General features: G+C 44.5%; 1 protein-coding gene across 2 annotated transcripts in view; it reads right to left on the minus strand.

Annotated features, from left to right (window-relative positions):
- LOC115567290 (mannosyl-oligosaccharide 1,2-alpha-mannosidase IA) overlaps positions 1-12,416 on the minus strand; it is a 215,089-nt gene extending 202,673 nt beyond the window's left edge. The window contains exon 1 of one of the 2 annotated variants that reach the window (XM_030393699.1): positions 10,607-12,416. In XM_030393699.1, coding sequence (XP_030249559.1) covers positions 10,607-11,167 — 561 coding nt within the window. In that variant the 5' untranslated portion in view covers positions 11,168-12,416. The remainder of the gene's footprint in view (positions 1-10,606) is intronic. The other variant, XM_030393700.1, reaches the window with a different exon arrangement.
- Positions 12,417-23,283: the final 10,867 nt, after the last annotated feature.

The raw sequence follows: 23,283 nt of genomic DNA on the forward strand, positions 1-23,283 counted from the left end.
TGAGTGTTATTATGTCGAGGACTGACAGTTCATTTTGAACTTCCCTGCCTCTCTCTGGTCAGGATAAATATCCGAGTGAATGTGAAGCGCTTATTTATTTTTAAAAAGGCATCACTTGTAACCATCTCCTCCATATCCATCTGTCTCTGTCCAGTGTAATATTAGTGCTTAAGAAAATATGCTGAAGAGCCTGTCACCTACACTTCTCATCCAATTAAAGATCCAGGGGAACTGGTTTTTCTCACACACACAACCAACATTAGCCGAACTATCGAATCAGATTAATTGTCATTTCTTCTCCTTTCCACCAACTGCGTATGGATGAAAATTACAATTATCTGGCTGGCCCATCATCCAACCTTGATGGAAACAAGAGAAATCTATACGGCTCCCTAATGAGCACCGAGCACCGTTGCTAGCATTTGATTAGGGACTTAATTGTGATAATAATGAACAAATACACCCAGCTCTTGCTAAAACGGTCTTGCAAGCATTCAGCTAATTAATGGCTATTTGCCCACTGATGCTGATGAAGGAGTAAACCACTAGGGAGACACATTTTCCTCTCAACCCACGGAGAGAGCCAGAAAGCAACTGTGCCGGTCTGGTAAGCTTTCCACGAGAAGCTCTCGTCGTCACTCTGGGGGGAAACACGATCCTGGCCAACAAAGGCCACTACATAAAAGATTATGTTGTCTTCCGGGGATCCGCCTAAATTGTAGGTCAAAGGCTTGACAGCATTATTCAGCCATCTTGAAAGTAGGCTGAAACCATGTCACAACACGATAGCAACAATGCAGACAGGCCAATCTGCAACGACAGCAGCCGGGCAGCTCACACTGGCTCTTGAGCGATGCAGAGGAGGGGATAGTTGGCAGAGCAGCGGCAATAAACGTGCCTCAGGCCGCACAACGCCAAGAAAGCAGGAAGGAAGAAAAGAGAGAGAAGAACGAGGGGCGACAGAGACGGAATCGGTGACAGCGCTTTCTAAAAACGATCACAACTAGGCTAAACAAAAGACGAGCAAGGAGCGCGAGGAGGAGGAAGACATATGGGGGCAGGCCAGGTCCCCCGGCCCACTCTAATGTCCTGCCATTACCCTGTGAACACAGCCACGCATGTTGTTTCTGACCAATTAGGCAGGCATAAAGGCAAAGGGCTGGAACTCAGCTGGGGGCGCAGATAGTCTGCTGGTTACATCTAGGCCACTCTCTCCCTCTCCTTTTTTCTCTCCCTCCAGTTCTTTCCTATTTGTTGAATCTGGCTGAGCAGCGAGGCCAACGACAGAGGGGGGGGTTGGTGGAGGTAGAGGAGGTAGGGGCGATTTCATTCGGCACCTAGCACAGGATGTCAAGCTGAGTCTGCGGCAAACGAGGCTATCCCTGGACCTTTCATCTTTTATCAAACACACACACACGCGCACACACACACACACACACACACACACACTGAAATCATAAACTGGCCGAAGGTTATGAAAACACGACAGGGCCTGTGAGCATGCGTGCTGTGTGGTTTGACTTTTGTAGGATGCTGAAAGCCCACAATAGATTCACCAAGACACATTCAGTCGCAAAGGCCACTTCTCAGCCCTGTATCCTTCTTGTTATTACTGCGCTAATAATGTCAGCGAGACCAGGGAAAGAGTGTAGATATAGGCATGAAAGCACGGTCATTAGCCCTTGTTTAGTTATGCCTAAGAATAACGAGCATGCCAGCAGAAAAAGAAAAGCAGAGAAAGTTATGAAAAGGCACAAACTATGTATCAATTTTAGCCATTTTTTTTACTTTATCAAAAAGCAATTTCCCATGCAAGGAACCTCGTGGAACTTGGGAGCATCCAGTCAGGAATTAATGTGTATTTTTCCCCCCAGTAATCACAGGCCTTCAGAAGCCAGGATTGAGAGGTATACACACACAATGACCCCATTATGTCAGCCGTGCCGTTAACAAAAGATAAATGTGCTTCCAAGGAACTTATTGCAAGATCACAGCATTAGAAGAAGGGACTGATGGCGTAAAAAAGAAAAAGTCTTTTGAGAGTGCGGCTGATGAAATCACAGAAAAGCGGAAATTTACTCCACTAAAGAAAAACACACGACCACTGCCAAGAGCGCTTGCCCGCTCGCAGCTCTTTGCACTCGTCTGTTCGTGAACGTGGTCAAAATGTGGACGGATTCTCGCCCGGGACGTGACCCTCTGCTTTTTCTGGCAACTGACGCAACAGCCGCAGGCTATGGTAAACACAGACGTGGGGGGGGGGGCGCTCGGACAAGTACAGCGAACAAATAGACTGGTGAGGCCTGATTCAAAGACTGTGCAAATATGAATGTGCGGGAGCAAAGAACAAGAGGGGGTTTCAGGGATAAAGCTAGATTTCTATTGTGTAACAAGGGAAAACATCTGTAAACTGTTGACTGGGCCACGTCATCAGGGAAAGACTAACCTTCAAGCTGTGTGAGACTTTAGAACATTGACTATGCTCACACACACTAACATAAAATACAGCATACGAACATAAACCCCACAGTTGTTAAATTCTCAACGAATTGCGGGACCTTACTGGCCTCTCAAGAGAGAGGGGGCACTTAAGGCGTTTCATTCGTTCAAGATGTGATCTAATCCTCCACTTCTGCCCCTGGCCCGCAGCAACACACATAACACACACACACTCACACACACACACACACACACTACACAGAAAAGCATACAGCAAAATAAACAAACATGTCTGTACAAAGCGGCCTGTGTGCATCATGTAACCAAATCTACAAAGCGCTGTGTGCGAAATGCACTTGCACAAGAGTAATGTGCACACACACATACACACACCTCTTGAAAAGCGTGCCTCAACAGAGAGACTTCCCCTTAAGCTAGTGCCCCGACCACAAAGGGGGAATGCGGGGAGAAAAGTGCCGTGGATGCAAAAAGGATGTGCACTAACATCTCCCCCTTTTTTCCTCACATCCTTCCTTTTTCCTCCCTCCATCTCACCCGATCACCTACTTCCTGCAGTGATCGCCTCCGGGAGAAGACCTGGCATTGTACAGCTTAATCAGCTTTTATCACCCACTGAAAAACAGGCTTCTCTGCAGGGCTCTGATATGTTTTTACCTGACATTTCTGTCCTTTCTCTGAGAAACAAAAGACATCCTGGATGCAGCTGCTTTGACCTTTAGGGTCATCTGTCATGCACTGTTTTTAAATTTTGCAGGCAAGGGGTTTACATCTTGCCTTAAGGGCAAAGGAAATGGGGGACAACCGCAAAGGAACCAATCAATATTGTAGGTAGTTGAGGTACGGTAGGTAAGCAAGATTTTTCACTGGTCACTGAAGGGTTGCAGGAGAATGTCTAAATGCAGAGTGCTGCAAAGTCCAGCACTGATGATTACTGCTTTAAAGAGACAGGCATCAAATCAAATGTATATTATGTAACATCTGTCGCTAGAAGGCTCTCTACCAAAACAAAAGACAGTTGTTGTGTGTGGTGGGCCGGGCAGAGCAGGGACCCTCACACCTGAAGTCACTCTGGATTCTGCTCTGATTTGTAACTGCTTACCGACAGGAGGAGAACTCAGTTATTACTTTTAATCTTTGCATTAAAAAGTGGATTTATCCTCACTCCTCTTTATCAACCGGACTGCAGCAGCGCTCCCGAAAGGTGACCGCCATTGTCAGGTGTCGATGCCGTAATTTATTTCATGTAGACAATCACAGAGAGGAGAGGGCAAAAGAAGAGAGAGAACCAGAGTCTCTGGTGAGTGCTGAATTTAGTGAGGGTTGACCTTCATTTAAACACACATAAAAACACCTTCATTGTGTGCCATTGCTCGAGAACTTCAGTTTACAGCTAGTTTACAGTAAAGTTATGTGGCTGTTTGGTTCAAACTCACTTCAATGGTGGTAGATAAACCCCCAAACATCCATCACATGATGTGACTCAGGCAAAAATGTCCACATTTGTAGGTAATTTTTTTTAAAGTTTTGATAGTGTTAAGTGCAGTCTTGTTTGCCAATTAACTGATCCAGGAAATAATAATAATAATAATAATAATAATAATAACATCCGGGATATCATACACAACTAAACAAAACACATAGCAAAGGTCTAGTCGTTTTTAGATATTCTGAAGCAGAATTCCTACATACAACATCCTTAAGTGTCTGAGGTATATCGTTTTTTAAAGTAGAGGCCAAACAAGAAGGCACAACGACACTGAAATAGACAGCGTTGCTCACACAAATGACAGTCATCATCAGCCGTGACCATTTTTTATGATTTAATGCTCAAGGATCAAAATGAGCATTTTACCCGATCACATAAACAGCATTAACGGTTCAAATGTGCTTTTAAAACAGTGTGTGGGTTTTATAAGCCGAGGTCTTTTATATAAACTTGCGATTACGGCAGTCTGAAGCACCTCTGAGCAGGTTTTAGTGTGTTTGTTGTCATTTTGGAGTATTTTGTTTTGATAACACAGCCACAGTGACTAATGAGTTACCGGAAACTTTTGAACCTTTTAAAACATAGTGGAACGAGTTAATGGCGGGTATATACTGTACGACAAACGCTGCAATTCATCACTGTTCATGGACATTTACTGTGCAGGCAGTGCAGTTGTGTCACATCTTATGTTCTCAAAACCGATACTGCAGTTCTCAGCTAGCACTGACAGGTTGATAATATCTGCCTCGGTTGCCATTGACTTGCACGATGTATATCAATACCCAGCGGCTCACTCCCCCGCTTGCACAGACCAAAGACAACGATGGGCTCATATTCCAAACACCAGCCGCTGACATTTACACAGCATCTACTGAGAAGAGGGAAAGCACAAATGTTCCGGCTCTGTGGGAGCGCTCGAAGAATGTAAGCCTTTTCTTAAGACTTTGTTCATCTTCCGTTTCTTTCTTCTCACTCAGCAGGCAGCCATTTTCCAGGCTCACACTGAAGGCTGTTTGGCACACCTGGTTCGTAGCAGGAGACAGCGGGGGAATGAGGGGTGGAGGGAGGTCACGGTGCTCAGAGCCGGCCAGGAGGCGCCGGCTTAACGGGGGCATTTTATTCAGACAGACACCCGGCTCACTGGTCATTACTGCTGTAAGGGGATTTCGGTCCGGCTACAAGCTCACCTATTTCTGGGGCTTTGTGTTAGGTATATGTGCCCCTGTGTGTGTGTGTGTGTGTGTGTATGTGTGTGTGTTTGTATAAAGTGGCAGGTAAGTTGTTAAACTATGGCCAAATATTTTCGATATGTTCCTCAGTCAGTTGCACTGTAAAAGGAATACTTTATAAGGAACGGAAAAGTTGTTTTGCAAAAATTGATTTTAATCTAAAATTCCTATAGTTGGTTGTGGCTCAAGCTCAAAAAAAATAACAGAGCTGTCACGGTATTGCATTTTTATTAAACATCTAAATTTATGGCACAGTAGTTTGAAGAGGCCTTCTAAAACTTCGAACCATCGTTAAATCATGCTTCTGCAAGTTCTTTCGAGTGATACTCCACCACTTTGATACATCAAACTGTGTGTAGGTCATGGGTAGTACTACTGCATATGTGAATAAAGTAGCATAAAGTGTTTTGTGGTGCAAGGTTTTGAAAAGGTTTTGATCATGTGTTATGATATAATCCATGTATCATGACAAGTACAACAGTGTTCAGGGTTTCCTGCAGGAAAAAACTTTGTCCAAGGGGGAGGGGGGGGGGGGGGGGGGGGGGGGGCGCCATGCCAAATAAGGTCTGCAGGAAACCCTGGTGTTACAGTAGTGCAAACTTAGACAAGTGGACCGCCCTTCAAAAGCTGGTGCCTACATTACCCACAATGCAACTAGCCACTGATTGACATCACTTAGAAGAAATGTATCAGATTATATGCAGCATCCTCTGGAGCCACGATAGACTAAAGCCCTATTCGCACGGGACTAGTATTACCTGGGGACCTCAAGTGATTTAGAAATTACCCCACCACTTCTGTGTTTCGTGCTGCACATTTGCACGGGATAAGAAAAGTCTGTGTTTTAACTCGAATTTACTGACATTATCCCCCGGATTGATCGCACCAGAGCCCTCGTTGGAGCAGCACAACTGTTAGACATGGATATTTTTAATATAATAATAACTGGTGAGCCTGTTGAAAGATAGAAAAATGTTCCTTACCGCATGCTGCCATGCATGTAATCAATCTAATCATCTTTCGAGATTTCGCTCTTCTGATGAGCCTCCTGAATTTGCACCCAAAACGCTGTCAAAACTTTTATTTATAATTGCCAACGCAGACCCCATAATTCTCAACCGGGAAAAAGGTGGGAAAAAGGCAGAAAAAAGGCGTGGAAAACACACAAAAAACCTTAAGAAAAAACAAAAGACGACCCCAAATCACAGAGATGCTGATTCGCACGGTACTAATATTATTACTACAGATTATTGACCTCTGTGTTTGGCAAAATATGGTAGGTAATTTGCGGTGGAATTTTTACTTTACAAATTACGGACATGGCAGATTCGCACGGGATTAAGATCACAGACGACCTCTGCAATTATTACAAATTACTGGAAGTCCCCAGGTAATACTAGTCCTAATAGGGCTTTAGGCTGCACCCAAGTGTCCGGACTTCACCGCACTTCGGCGCATTAGCAAGAAGTCTACAAGTTTTGAGGGCTGTCCAAATCTATCCAGTCAACAAGGGCTCTCAAGAGTCCAATTGGGGAGCATGACGTTTGAGAACTTATTACAAATGTGTAAAACAATTATTCTATTGAAATGTTACTTGAGTCATGTAGACCAAAAATTGAATTCAATCAGTCAATCATCAATTCAGTCTATCAGCGGTACATTTGCCTCTCACGCATTCGCAGACTCGAGGTGATGACAGTGAACACGTGACAGTACGTACAACAACGGTCTACAATAGCTCAGCCCACAAGTCCGGAGTGTGGCAATTTGGATGCAGCCTTATACTCTTTTTTCATGGCGTAGTGCTCCCCAAGACCCGTAAACACACTTTAGTTTTAGAAATGGGTGGAGTTGCCCTTTAAGCAATAAACTATTTAGATTTACCTAATATCATAATGTTTGGTTTCCTTTTTGCTAAATGTAACAACTCAAACGTCAGACAAAAATGCAAATATCGTGGGGATTATTGTGACATTTTCAGTTCAAATATTAAAGATGAGCTGTGTGTGTTCCTGTTGTTAGTCTCTCTTATCAGCTTTGTGTGCTTTTTGTGACAGTTTTACAGACGCTGTGGATTAGACTGTTTTGCGTTTCGTAAGCCTCTGTTCAGAAAATCATTTTTGTCTACGGGGGGGGGTTTCCATTTCTCCGACACGCTGCTTCTTATTTTGGATTACACGCACAAACACGCACACGTCCAGCTGACCATAAAATAGAGTCGTTTATACAACAGAACAGATGTACCTCATTTGATTGTTGTTAGCCTACACAGTGGTGCAGGTGGGCTTCAGTACTGGATGGATAAACACAGTGACAACCCTTCAAACTGAAACTGTCAAACTCTGCATTTATCCCCGAGCACCTAGATAACCATCAAGATAATCCATCAAGCGCACACGCACACACACAGAGTTAGCACACACAAACACACACACAGGACAACGAAGCCCTGAAGACTTTTATTGCTCCACTGGAGGAGGCTGCAGTGTGTCTGTCCTTTCACTGCAGTACTCTGAGCTGTCAGCTCCGTCTCCTCCCTGTGCTAACTTCTCCCCGTGTGAATGCATCATATGTTAGAGGCCACATTATACAGTGCATTTCCCCCTCAAGCAAAGGCCCTCATTTAACTGCGCCGGAGTATCGAATTCAGCGGACGAGGGCCAGGAAAAATCTAGGGGCTTTAGAGAGACCGCCTTTTAATGCACACTTCTCTTTTGATGTATGTGATGTTGTGGCGAGCGGCAGAAAGAGGGAGATACGGAGGCTTCCGTCTCGGATTGGCACCGGGCTCCCTCCGTTCTTTGATGTGCTTCTTTGTTCTGGAGCAGTTTGTTTGGATATGCCTCTTCTGTGCTCTGCATCTAGTGTTTTATGACTGCGCTCCAAGTCCTAACCTTAGCGAATGTTAAGGACAGTAGCAACAAAATGTGCATGCATAAAAGAACGCCCCCCCCCCCTACTGCGCTGCTCCAGGCGCACATTTTTTTTTTTTGGGGTGGTGCGATCCCTTGCTATCCCGGCCTCTCATGTCGGAGCCAATGAGGCGGCATCACAGCCGCGCCGGGCGACTCAGTAAGCCGTGACATCACAGAATTACAAATAGGAGGCTGTTTGAAACTGACTCTCATCTTCATCCTGCTGAGGACTTTTGGAGGATAATGAACTGTCTACTAGCAGGGTGTAGCTGGAATAGGTAAACAGCACCATGGCTTTGGCAGTATTTGCCGGTACCCTGGGGGGGCCTAGCTGGCGGTGAGGCTGCCTTCAAAAATGTGCCTTCTGTGATCAGACTGTCATTGTCCCTTGTTTCACCCACACTTGGCAGTGGGTGCACACACACACAGAGGAAGAAAGTGGGGAGTCTGCTTTCTAGTTGTTGGCAGTTGACAAAAACGATGCCCATTCACAGTTTGGGCATTGAGGCACTCAGTAGGCTGGACCGGACCCCCTTTTTGTTGGCTTTGGAAGGGGGGGATACCCTCTCTCTGCATTCCTTTACAATGAACAAAAATGATTTGACTGAGCAGCTCTGTACAGCTGTAGAGCTGAGAGGCTGACAACTGAAAATTCAATTCTTTATGTCTCATGCTTCACAAAAGCATACATCAGAACGGCTACACAAAAAAAAAAAACATCAAAACATACAGTTGCTCCCCGGCTTTTACATCTGTAAACCTGGACAAAGCACAGGCTCGCTGTGTGTCGGCCTCGGCTGGCAGCATGAATGTGAGCCTCCAGGAAAAAAAAAAAAGAGAAGCCGTTTGGAACGCTGCCAGGAGGCTTGAAACAGTGAAAACTGTTGCAGCAACAATAGCAAACCACAAAAACGCACACTGGGCTGTGGACACAGAAGCAGAGCCTGTCTGCTCAACAGCGCCCTGATAAAAAAAAAGGTCCTCGCTCTGGGAAACGCAATTAATATTCCGCAGCAACAATTGGGCAAAAGAGGGCGTGGTGGAAAATAACATCTTAGAAAACTATGACCCCGAGGCAAGAACTCTGCCGAGCTCAGCTGAACATGCCAGGCGGAGCAAAGTCACATTGGCGTCCACTTGAAAGTGCATCAAACGGGGAAGCTATGAGTCAGTGGGTGCTCAGCCCACGAGGGCAAATAACCCTCTTCGTCCTCTGACGCCTCGGTTATCATGAAGCACATCACCTCTGGGCACGAAAGGCATGCGAGCAGCGACGGAGGGTGACAGCAGGCTGGAAGTGAGAGTGACAACGGGACTTATCCGTGTCACATGTCAGGGCTGAAACCCATCTGCACATGTTGGCCAATGGCTTCCCTGCTACAACCCCCCCCCCCCTTCTCTCTCCCTCCTTCTCCTCTTCCTCTCCACCAGCCTCACTCGCCTTGAGTGGGTACAGATGTGTGATCCACAGACGCTCCCACTCTGGAGCCCTTATTGGAGCCACAGGGCTCAACAAAGGCTGGCACACAGCTCTGAAGAGCTCCTGGCCAAAGTGTCACCACACAGTCACATCATTTGCAGGGCGATTGTGCGCTGGGTGATAGAGGTGCTCCAGCTCAACGCAGGGAGGCATTTTATCACTCAGAGTGACCTGATGGGATGCAATTTAACGGCTCACATAGCACGAATAAAGCACACTGGTAAGTCGTGTTGTGGCACGCGCAAAAGGCAAACGAGGAGAATGAATTTTAATAAGATTGTTTACAAAAATGTTGATGTAATAGGCAGAAAAAACATGGACTATGCTGCGTTCCCACTCAAGTTCCCACTACTGAAAGTCTCCGATGGATGAATTATTAAAAGCTGCATCAACCTGTTTTCTTTTGAGCACTTTTCTGATTGTTTACAGATTACCAGACTTCATGTAATCCCGGCTACAGAAAGCAGAAGATTCATCTCTAGTCACTGACACTGTTCTCCTGAGGCGCCGGGTAAATTTAGACACAAGCGATATGATTGAGAGAGGTTTTATTTTGTCTGTTTGACAGGAGCTTGGCAAACATCTGCCCCCACTGCTTCTATAGAACCAACCGCCCCGCATTGTCAGACAAATCCAGACGAACCAAATGCAACAACAGAAATATAATTACTTCTTTCAAGCGTGTGTGTGTGTGTGTGTGTGTGTGTGAATGAGGCTGGAAGCTGTTTGTTGTATTTTGACAGCATTCCATTCAAAATTACAGGAATGAAACTTGTTTGCTCGATGGAGCCATGAAAACATCTTCAGTGCAGAAGAGTGGAGTGATGTCTGATTATTGACCCAATGATCTGATCGATGTGACAGATCAGATATGATTCATACTGCACAACATCTGTCCTGAAGTCACCCCGGATTTTACTTCCTGTTGTTCTCTAGCATCAATCTGTACTTCCCGTTATTAACGCCACATCTCTCTTTGTGCTTCCACACATACACACACGAACCCTTCAGTCCACTATGTGTTGATCATCCTTACCTCTTTGACTTTCTCCCGGCGCTCGTTGGTGTTTGGGTCGCTCGGCTTGCCGTAGTCTCTGCCCAGCGGGGGTTTGAGCAGACACCGCTTGAACTTCGCGTAACTGAAAGTATCCGTGTCGGCTCCGTGGTGGTCCACGACGGTCGCCCTCTCCGAGACGGACTCCGCTCTGGACCTGGACAGGCTCAGATCCTCCAGCGCTTTCCCCCCGGCGAGCCGCTCTTCGGTCGCCTCCCGGGAGACGACCGGTTTTCGGCTCAGACTCTTCAGCTTGGTGCTGGTCTCCCCTTTAGCCGAGGTCATGCCCCGCGGGTGCTCCTGGTCCTTAGGTCTCTTTAAGTGCTCCCTGGCATCGTTCTCGGACCCGGAGCCGACGGTGACCGGCGGGGTCTCCGTCTTGGACAGGAAAATGCGCTTTAGCCGCACCGAGTCGGGCAAAAAGAAAAGGGCCCCAAAACACAGCGTGACCAAACCCGAGAGGAAGAGCAGGAAGACGAACTTCTGGGACAGGCGCAGACCCATGCCCGATGCCGACACACCGGGCAACTTTCGGAAAACCATCGAAACTTTGTGTTTCTCGAGACGATGCCTTCACGGGATCTTTCTCCTCCTCCTCCGCTCTCTACTGAGCAGCCTGTCTGCTGCCGAGGGGCATGTGTAAAGAAGAGGAGAAAAAAAAAATCTAGATGTGCGGGATTTAAAACACACCCCCGTGACACTTCCACACACACACACACACACACACACACGTCTTCACCTCGCTATCGATTGGATCTGCATGCGCGAAGCTTAGTTAGGGCCTGCCTGCATCAACAATTTGCACAATCGTACGGCAAAAACACAGCCGGAGAAATTTAAGGAAGAATGGTTGTGTCTAATAACGCGATCGCTCACATCAACAAAACCAAAACAGCACCGGGATCTGACTGATCAACGGAACCGGCGTCCACTGAGACACTGAGCCGTGTTCAGGGGGTGACAGGATTTACTGTATCGTGCGCCGGTCTGACAAATAAACGCACTTTTGTTTTTTTTTGTTTTTGTTTTTTTTAGAAGAAGAAGCGATGGTCCAACCTCTCGGGGCCTATAAACAAAGTTGTGTCTCGATGCATTATTCCGTCAATAACACGCTGCCCTACGCTGCAAAAAAAAAACAAAAAAAAACAACGCTTTCGTTTCCAAGCGTGCACGCAAGAGCATCTTCTCCCCCCTTCTCTCTCTCCGGTCTCCCGTTTCAAGCCGAGCCACGTTTCTGCATCAATAAGAGAGAGAAAAGACCTCACGCCGTTCTGATCGCATCTACCCCCTGAACACAGCTGGTGGACGGAAACGCGTGTGTGTACATGTCTGTCAGCTGCGCTCCTCCAGGAAAGAGAGAGAAAAAAAAGAAAAAGAAACGAGAGAGAAGAGAGACAGCCTCGCGATTTCACCCCTCGATCCGCTGTCGTCAACACGCCGGGCGAAACAGATCGGCGGATGACATGGAGAAAAAAAAAAAGAAGGCGGGTTTTGTCCCATGCGAAGTTATCCTAGCCCCCGATCCGAATCCATAGAATAAACAGATCCAGCATCCGAGCCCCGCCGGTGCCTCGCTCTATCTCTCCCCCGCCAACAAAGACAGACACACCGCCGCCGCCGCGTCGTCGTCGCTCCGGTACCCGCCGTCAGTGCTTCGCTCGCTCGCCTCTAGCGCGCACTTGTGTCGCTGCTGTGCCGCGGACGTCCGCTTGCGTAAAAACAGGAGAGCAGCGAGAGGAGAGGAGAGAGGAGAGAGGCTGGAAATGTAACATATAGTGCGGGCAGGGGCGAGGAGGAGGAGGAGGAAGAGGAGGAGGGGGTGGGGGGGGGGGGGAGAGAGGAGACGAAACGGTCCGCTGCTCGGCGATCCAGAGGGCTGGGGCGGGTTTTTTGCTTTCTTGATGGATATTCACAGCGGCTTATCAAAACACAGTTAAGCCGTTTGGACAAAAAGGAGAGAGGTCTGAATGTATGTTAGGAAAAACATTATCCACACCCGGAGGAAAATGAGCTTGTTTTAATCCGGGGAAGAATTAGAAGAGGGGATGAATCTGCTACAGATGTCTGAGTAACGAAGCTGTAAAAATAAAGATGTTTCCAGCCCACCATAGAAGAGTCCGTCTGTTTTTTCTCTTCTTGTTTTGGAGACCTCTGTTGACCTCAATGTGTTCTGATGTAACCAGGAAGAAACCCACCTGATGAAAAAGTGACACTTATTCATTAAGTATTTAATTTGCTGTGAATTACATCTTTAAATGTATATTTTGTAAGCATTAAGCCTTAGTTTGTGCCGCACATAATCAACGTTTTTCCAAGTGGGAGTTTGGCATTGATGCTAACGGTACATTTAAGCTAACGATAGTTAAGAGGTCGTTTGCAACACTTACCTCAGTTTTGAAGACATTTTCTGGTTCCTTATAGATTAAAAATGTTCTGTGGAGTGAAATTAAAGACTATCACTAAAAAAAAGTTCCCCTTGCTGTGAATTACATGTTCAAATGTATATTTTGTAGTCTCTGAAGCTTCAGTTTGTGCGTCACATAAACAACGTTTTTCCAACCGGGAATTTGGCGTTGATGCTAACGGTACATTTAAGCTAACGATAGCTACGAAAGTTGAAGAGCCTAGCAGCTCCTTTTACAACACTTACCCCAGATTCGAAGACATTTTTGAAATTCCTCAAAGACTCTTCCATTAAGCTGCAACAAAAAATGTTTTGTCCGATGTAAATTAGAGATATATAACCAGCTTCCCTCCTCGTTTTTGATTCCCCAGATCTCTGTTGAGGTCATTTTAAGGGGGAAAACCAGTGTTGCCAGATCTTGCAAGAGAAACAAGCAAGAGGGTCTATGAAAACAAGCCCAAAACAAGCATTCTCTGGTCGTGGTAATAAAAGAAAACAAAAAGAAAACAAAAAAAGAGAGATACCGTTACACTTTGCACACACACATAAATATCACCCTGAATCCATACATTTATTGCACTGCATCATTATTATTGTTTTTATATGTTATGATCCTTTTTTGTTTTAGTTCCAGGACTTCAAAACAATATGACATACAATACAATAGGAAGAGGATCGAGGAAGAACAAGCCCAAAAAACCTGCAACAACTAATATTTATAAGTTACTTTACAGAAAAAACAAGCCCGAAGTAGCTTTTAATAAGCGGACTTGGCAACTGTGGGCAAAACCAACCTGATGAAAAGTGTCATTAACTCATTAAATATATTCACATTATCTTGTTTCCTGTGCATTCAGATAACAAGTTTCTCTTTTTATATTTGTGCCTCAATGCATCATCAATGTTTTTCGATGTGATAGTTTAGCATTGATGCTATACATGCAAGCTAACGATAGCTAAGCAGTTTGAGGAGCCCAGTAGGTTGTTTGACGACACTTACCCTAGTTTTGAAAACATTTTCTGATTCCTCAATGACTTTTCTTTGGAGATGAAACAAAAATATCCCACAGGACGTACATTAAAGGAGACTTAAAAAGTTTCTCATGCACAACCGTTGAATAGGCTTAAGCTAAATTAATTTGCAAGCCAGAAATGCAGTATCTGCCTGCCTGTCTTGTTGACTGGCCTATATTTTCTTATGGATGAGTGTTTACATTTACAGCATCATTTATGTTGTATATTAATCCACTTTTAATATCTTTTCTGTATCGACACAAGCCAAGAGAAATGTCACAGCTGCAGGTTCTATCTTTGTTTGACTGAAGAAAAAAAGTGGGTTAAATGGGTTAAAAATCCTGCTTTACGTGAAGCAGAGAGGCCATTCTTCATTCCAGTTTGGTAAAATAACCTCTCAGCAATCTGGAAACGTCTCCAGAAAACAGCAGTAAATGTTCTTTAAACACCTGCAGGGTTTTTTAAAGTTTGTACTCTCAGAAAATAAAAAACAAACTTTGTTTTGCAAAGGTCTGAACTGTATATATCTAAAAAAAAAAACAAAAAAAAAACGGATGATTGATGAGTTGCATGAACTGCTAGACACTCATGAAGGACCCCAGAGGATGATGGATGGATTGCACTTCTGTGAGCACCCTGAAACATACTGTAGGCTGTTTACTTATGCAAACTGTGACCGATTCATTGTTTGCATTTTGTTTATTTGGCCTGTAATGTTGCAAAGGGTCACATCTGCTCTGTCCTGGTTTCTCATACCACCACCTGGTGTTTCCCTTCCGCATGTTACTTATTATTATATTGGTCATATATGGACTAAATGAGGTCATGATCAAAACTAATTGCGGACTGATGCTTCTAAGTTGAAGAAAGCATCATCTCAGGGTTATGCCTGCTTTTTCTGGGGCTTTTAGCCCAATTACACTGTCTTCATCAGCTCAGCTCCATCAGTTGTCATGGAGACGGATCTCCTGACTGGCAAGGGTTTCAGATCCATCTCCATCACTGACTGAAGTCTATCTGCTGATGAACACTGCGGGATGCAGTTGAGAGATCTGGTAAAAGTCGGTAAATGCACCGCGTGTTGAGATCTGAACGTTCTGCATCATGGCTATTCATCATTGTTTGAAATTGTCTGGGGTGGGCAGGGCCACAATAAGTTTGGAAAAGTGTGTTTACATAATGTCGACATAAGCAAGATAGAAGCTAAATTGTGAACACAGTGTTTTCTCGGGATTAAACAAGATAGATTGGCCCGCGAGTTGGCCATTACTGAAGAGCCTGCACAGCACTATTCAACTAATGCACCTGAAAGCAAGAATTAGAAAATGAGGTCTGATCGGTTTCAATATTGGTCTTTAATTACAGTCACCTCTCCACTAAAAAGGTCCCTGCTGGTCCTGGGAGACCAGGTGTGTAATTGTCATTGGGAGGTCCAAAAGTTACCGCGGACACCCGCACAATCAGTGTATTCAGTGCAGACCATCAGTGTCATTGACATTCCTGACAATGTCTGTGATGTCTGATGAACTCTTAATGAACCTCAACCACAGAACTTCCTCTGCTCCTCCCTTTGTCTCAGCCTCTGCTGCTGGAATCTCAATATAAAACTTTTTTTTTTACTTCCAGGCAAAAAGAAATGAGTTGACGAGATTTTTTTAAGCATTTCCTTTGAAAGCCCATGCCCACACAAGTACTGAGCACTTATTAACATCTGACTTGTGAAACTCCTCCGGCTGTTCTTTAACTCGCCGTCAAGTGCATGTGGTGGGACGAGCCAATTTTAAGGTAATTTGTTCTGACCCCACAGTTTCGCCGTCAAGCCTTCTCCCTCGGCAGCCCTAATTGAGTGGGACTGGTTGTCTGTAATTTACAGAACAGAGGGGGGAAAAGAAGACAAGAAATGTTGAATTAGCCTTTTATTTTATGATCCGAGGGCATTTCCTCTGAGAGTAGGTGAATCTATGAAGGTTCTTTTGGGTTTTATCACTGACAAAAAGGACGGTTTGTACTCAGAGAGGGAAGCTCCTGTGTGTGAGGAGGCTGGAATCTTACGCGATTTGTAACTCAATGCACAACAACATAAACACTTTATCAGGTACACCTAGATCTGTGCAATATATCAATATCGTATCATTATCGTGACATGAGACTTCATGATGTCGTAGATTTGGGACACCTTTATAAGTGTTGTTAGTCATTAAATCCTTTTAACTGATGATTATTTATCAAAACTCATATCGTGTTAACATTTAGTATCTACAGTATTGTCATTAACAATCATTATCAAAGCATTTGGTCCAAAATTACAAAGTTAATTAGATTTTGTTGCTATTCATAGTATTAGCAAAGTATGTTTTGAGGATATGTCATACTATTGAAATATATATTGTGTATTGCGATGCAGCCTAACACACTTATAAATACTATTAGTGGGATGACATACTTACATTTGTTAATATATTTTATTTTATATATATCACACTTTATACTATGCCATCTTACACTTGATAGAGTAGAATATTCTCTATTATATTAAATTGCTGTATTATTCTTTATATCATGTCTATAACATACTATGTAAAGCTGTACTGTATGTTGTATCGCTGTACTATACGTATACTATGTTTACTTTATCACTACACTTCACAGTATTACACTGTATCTCATAGTCCACAGTGTATCATTATGTACCAGACTATACCATACTATACCATGTACTATATTTCTATATTAATACAGACAGAAATTGGGTTCTCTTATTTAATCGTATCATATATTACACTGGTGTTTGCTGTTTACATACTTGTTGACTCTGCTGCTGTTGATCACACTGCTTTTACTTTAACCACAACAGTGTCACCTTCAGTGTTCCCTTTTAGCATTGGGCAGCATTTTTTAAATAATATTTTTATATGGCCTCATTACTGTGACCATATCGGTGAACAAAAAGTTGGAAAAGCTAGAGCAGATAACCCCAAAAGTTCACAGAGAAGTCTGCTGGGGACTAATTACATCCATTTAATCTGGAAAAAAGGTCATTTCGTTAGTTTAAATGCCCTCCACATTGATTTTACATTCATCTGGCTTAGATGTTACCCAAAACAGATTGGGTGCTGCACCGAAGCCTTAATTTGGTCGGGAACACTCCTTCTGTGCTTATAAATAAACTATCTGTACTTTTTTGTGTGTTTGTGGCTGCTGCACAAACACAGTTTATTAAAAATCATTAAAATGGTTTATTCTGCCATATTATGTTCAGGTTTTTGAACACTGTCATAAGGGTGTTAGTCAAATAACATAATTTAGCACTGAGGTCCATGTTAGCGATGGTTTCATACTGGACTGCATTATATTTAGAGGCGTTTCTAATATCGTGTATATAAATAGGGAGTAAATAAAGAATACATGTGGTCATTATCTACTCGACGGCATGACGATCGAAAGATGAGTGAAGTTTCGTAGTCCACAAAACATTTCTTGAGCTAAACAGCAAAACAGCGTTGCAGCATTCTCCTAAACAACTGAAGTAGACAAGGAAAATGGCTCGACGCAGCTCGTCCAGTGTGATCCAAGACTCCAGAGACCCCTGAGATCCCTAATTGATTTGATTTATTTACACCCTCGTGCAAGCCGAGCTCATGCACACACATCAGATGCTAACACTTGTAGCTCAGCAGCAACAGTGAAAATAATCAGTTTTAAAAAAGAGTGCAAATTACGTCTTTTGGAACCAATTGGGAATCTCTTGGTTTCTGGAGACTTTCCCTACTCCTGGCGAGCTTTATGAAGCCATTTTACTTCTTATGTTCTCACTGCCTCACTGTTTGGCTGTGAAGCTCCAGAAACGTCAGCTGACGCTCCAATCTGCACGGGGTTGAGTAGATAATGACTGAATTTTCATTTTTGGGTGAACTTATCCTTTAACCACGACCTTGTTGAATTGAATTCACATTTAAATTCGCAATTTCAACACAAAAATGACATTATACAGTAGATTTTAAAGCTGTTGTGCTGGTTGGGTTGTACCGGTGTGCCTAATAAAGTCGCCACTGAGCATATAAGTCATGGATGTTTATGCCGAATGCAACAAAAAATAAACCACGAGCCGCTGCCTTTAAAAAGAAAAAGCTTTAATAGACGCATCAAGTCAGTGTTTCTCAAAAGGCCAAGTTCTACATGAGTCCCGTCCGGTGAGCGCGCGTGAAGCTGCGCCGGCCGGTGACAGCCCAGTTCATCACGAGGATAGATGAGAGAGGCAATGCAGTCTCACCGCTTCCAACAGGCAGGGGTGAAATCAAATCGCAGACATTTTTCAAAGAAAACAAATGGTTTGTGTAGGTAAATAGCTCCGGCAGAAGGCCAGCTCGTGCACGCTTTACATCCGCTCTCTGCGGCTGAAGCTAACCGCTGTTGTCCGAACGCAGTGTAAGATTTCACAGAGGAAATGTCATCCGTGGTGACTGTTGGCTCTTCATAATGCAGCGCTGGCACACACACACACACACACACACACACACGTGCAGCATCCTCTTCAGCTCAGTGCTGAACATACTGGCATCGTCCGTGTTCAAACATAATTCATGAGCATGCAGAGGGGAAATCTGGCTCTGCATGTGAAGTTGTTTGCATGTGGTTAATAAGGATGCATCCGTTGGTTTTGGCTTTGTTAGCAGACTGACTCAGGGTTTCTCGGTCGGGAGGCATTTCCACAAACAGAATAAATCAGGGAACAGGGGCAGTGATTTTATGCCCTCTTTTCTGCTCTTAATTGGCAAGTGACAACGATCAGAGGAGACTCGTCCTGTTAGAAATCTGCTCTCAAAGACAGTACCGCTTTATCTACAGTCCGCAGTTTCATCAGGGACAAACAACCACAGAGCCGCCACCGAGTTTCTGAGAGTACGGCCCTCAAACAGCTGACCATCTTTTTTAAAAAACCTTTTCTGCAGAGTGCAGTGGAGTGTCCTGCGATCCATAAGAATTTCTGCTCTTGTATTCAAAAATTCAATCCCCGAACCCACGCTGATGTTTTATTCATCAAACGAGATGCCAATGAAAAAGTCCATCTCTGTGTTCTGCTCGTTCCAATACATCAAACAGCAGGCAGAGATGTATTGGCCCATGCCAGCGTGTCCGGATTAATAATGTCACCGCGCCTGCTATTTGTTTCTCTAAGCACCGCCGCAAAGCATTCCCTGACATTGGGAATCATGGCCCAGCAGGACGTTTCGATGTCGAGTCATAAATATTGGGGATGGGTTTTTTTGGGGGTGGTTTGGCGCGTGTTGACCCTGGTGCATGATGGGAGGGAATCCTGACAAAGCGTACTGATGTAGATAGAGACCCCACTGTCACCCTCCATGAATTCTGGCTCGCCTGACGTGTTGTGACACACTCAGTCACGACGCGTCTGGTGACGGCCCAGCTCATCTTCTCGGCGGCTGGTCTGAGAGAAGTATCCGGATTGATTACAGCACAGTGTGAAATGCGCTCTACTGCAAGTCAGAGTTCTTGGTTACTGGTGGCTGTCATAATAAAACCATTTGAATGTTGTCGACGGTCAAGGAGGACTGACCTTTAACTACACTACTCAAAATGATTTAGGGGCATTGGGACATGGGTGCATATATGCGTGCAAAAAAATAGAAGTCAAATGAAATGTGTCGCATTTTTTCTGGGCGCCAAAAATATTCACAAAACACAAAGTAAGAATTTGGTGAAGCACTAAAATATCCTGAACTAAATTTGGGTTGTGTGCTCTGTTTTCCGGGGAGCGCTTGCACGATGATGCCGGGGGCGTTTCCTTCGGCAACATCCTGAACCCTGAAGTGTTCCCGGTGGCTCCTCCGTCAGCGAACATCCTCCTGATTGCTCCTGATGAGCAGGTGTCGCCCCGCGTAGAAGCCTCCGCCACGAATGTTTGTGTGAGTGCTGACTTGTGTTGTAAGGCGCTTTTATAAACACAGTCCAGTCAGCGTGTTCGGTGGTTTAATCCGTAACAGGGGTGCTCACAGCTTTGACCTTGGAGGGTCCGGACTGAAACCCCCACCCGGTGTTTCCGAGCTGTATTACTGTCGAGACCACTGTCACAGAGACGACCAGACTGCTTCTGTTTTCCTCAGAGTAGTAATGACCGACAACACAAGACAAAATGTGAGTTTAGACTTTCACTTATTTTCTAATGGAGTCGTGAGAGCAGATAGAAATGGTTCCAGTCGACCTCCAGCTTCCTGGTAGATTTCGTGACCGGTGGCAGACAAAATAGCATTGTGAGGGGTGTTTTATGGGGACCCAATCTAAACACTGATGGTGTCGTTCTACAGCCATTACACGGTGCAATCAACATTTATTTCATAATGACATGTTGGAGCGAAACATATTTCTATCTGCCATCCTAAAATGGTACTGGGATCCCGATTCCCCTTAAAATGAAACTCTCACCAAAATGCAACCTAGGCTTTTTTGGTGAATGTATGAGTCAAACCTTCGTGTAAAAGCATAATTACGACAAATGCTACTGTCTTCCGGCAACAACTATCCACGCGATATCTCACGTGACTTTTCCAGCTTTTTATTTTAGTATCGTTTCTTATAAGAGGCTAACGTGAGTGAGCTAACATCTGCTAACGTGAGTTGTCCAAAAACTCTCTTTTTAGTAAACTCTGTGTACACAAACAATGTTCTCAATGCTTGTGTTCATGTGTAGAGACCCTGGTGATACTACGAGCAAAGTTTCATGTTGTGTCGAGCCTTCTTAGTGTTTTTAAAAGTAGAGTTTTTTGATGCTATTGCTTATTTGCCCCAAGCACTCCCATTGAAAATGAGTTTGACCCGAAAACGTAAATACGGTAAATCTTAAAAGTGCCTCTTTCGTCGTAATCATGCTTTTGCATGAAGGTTTGACTCATATACATTCACAAAAAAAGCCTGGGTTGCATTTTGGCGAGTGAGAACTGATTGATAATTTAGAAACCCTACATATTTAAAGATGCACTTTGAGGTCCCAACCGTCACATACTGATGCTTTGGGATGGCGCCCAACCCGACCTACAATCCCAAAGCGCCAACATTTGACGAGTTTTGAACGAGACTGCTTCTTACAGAGTAGACTATCAACTTCAGAGTATTTTCTGGCTCAAAAAAACAAACAGGATGAACACTGTTTTTAATGTCGCCCTGAAAGCTCAACTGGCAGAACAAGGCGACTCATGTGTCGTGACCCATGGGTCCTTTGCTCCATGTCTTCGTCCTCTACTCTTTCTCTTCCTGTCTCCTGTTTCCTGTCACTCTCTAAGTTGTCAAGTTGAATAAAGGCTTAAAAAGGCCCCCAAAATAATCTTAAACAAAAAGCATTGTAGAAACTTCCGGTGGGCCCGAACTGAATCTTATTGTAAGATTCAGTCGGACAGCCCTGATCTATGACATCGGTTTTCCATTTTATACTTTAATAATGATTTGTTGTCGCTGTTGTTGTTGTTGGACGTCATGAAGTAAAATAGCAGATCCAGATACATGCTGCATAAAAATAATTCATTGGGGGAAAGTAGACGGGCCTCTGGAGCCTTCCATTCCGTTTTTGCCACTTCCTCTTGGAATGAAGTCGCTGGGTTCCTCTGGTAAGTGAGTTAACAGCGGCTGCCGTACATTTCTGAAGCCTGTCTCATATCCTTTCATCCTCCCACGGGAAGTACTCTGAAGATCGTTGTCTTTTATGAGCTGATGGTGGGTTTTTCTATGTAAAGTCCGTATCCGACTACAAAAGTATTACGTAAAAAGTCTCCTCCAAAGTTCACGCCAGCTGTTCGACAAGAAAACGCGCACAACTTTTGCTTATTGCTTGCACAAATCTTGAAGCGGGTTCCGGACCGGCACGCTTCTCGTCTCCCTCCTCAACATAAATAGAAACTCAGATCAGCCATCAGTGCAAAGAGTACCAGCGGAAACAATAAGCTCAGCGTTATTGCCTCGCCCAAGTTATATTTGTCTGTTCCTTTTTATAGACAAGACAAACAGCAAACTGCCTGTGTGCACGCGGCCCTCGGGTGACCCCGTCTCCACCAGATTCATAATCAAAACATCTCCTGTTGTGTAACAAAATATTTTCAAAGCACATTTAGCCCGACACCGGGAAAAACAGGACATTCACTTTTGCGAGGCTGGGAGCGGGGAACGTCGATGAGATGCTTCAGCCTTATTTTTATTTTTTTTTATTGCCTAAACACAACAATTAGCCATACATTAGAGGGGGTATATGGGCCATGTAAATGAGAGTGAATGCAATAGCAAACACACCATTAAGCTGATGGAATGGGGCCACGGAAAAAGCCCGACTCCCTCCCCCAGCACACCGATTAAACATGCCAGTGTGCTTTCGGTGCGCTAACCGTTCCGACTGTGAAATTGCAAGTGAAAAAGTAGAAGCTGGTTCTGCGATGACAGGAGCTGTGGAGGAGCTGTGCGGGGTTCGTGGCCACACAGTGCCACCCGCTGGTGTTTTTCCGGCATTACAAGCAAGAATTGAAGCCACTAGCACTGACATTAAACAGGGATAACGTTCTAGATTGGACTCTGCAAGGATCCTCGCCACAAAAGTTGGCAAAAAAAAAAACCTCCGTTCCTCCGTGTTTTCAGAGGTGACGGAGGGATCCACGCTGCTCCGATATTCAAAACAAACAGCAGCATTAAATATAAAGAGCAGCCACTCTGAACATTAGAGAGCAATCAGCAGGACATAAACACAAGAGGCCTCTTGCAAACAGGAACAATTTGCTCCAACATGGCGGAGACCCAGCTGATGAACAAACACGCCCAGTGATTTAACTAAAGCAAAACTGAACTAAACAAACACTCGGACGGATCCATCTGAAAAAGCTTTCAGGCTCATTTCAGCCTCCGCGTGTCAATTTGCAGCATCACGGAGAGCTTTTAGATATTTGGCACGAGTTAATTGTGTGTTCACTCCTCTGTAGACGGGAGCCCATGAAGTCCAAGGTCACCGAGAGTACACGCACTTGTTTTTCCCCATTCGTTAAATTAAATTCTGTTTTTAAAGCGTCTGATTAATTTACAAGCGAAGCAGAGACACTGGCACGATATTTCCTAACGCAGAGTCTGATTTGAGAGCGGTAGGACGGATTAATGCCTTTTCCTTTTCCAAATTAAAAGTTCGGAGACGAGGACGCTCAGTATGCGCAGTGAAAATGAAAAGCAACAACTCTTACATTATGTTCGCCATTCAATA

Source organism: Sparus aurata, chromosome 17, assembly GCF_900880675.1.
Source record: "Sparus aurata chromosome 17, fSpaAur1.1, whole genome shotgun sequence".
In the NCBI taxonomy this organism is placed as follows: Eukaryota; Metazoa; Chordata; class Actinopteri; order Spariformes; family Sparidae; genus Sparus; species Sparus aurata.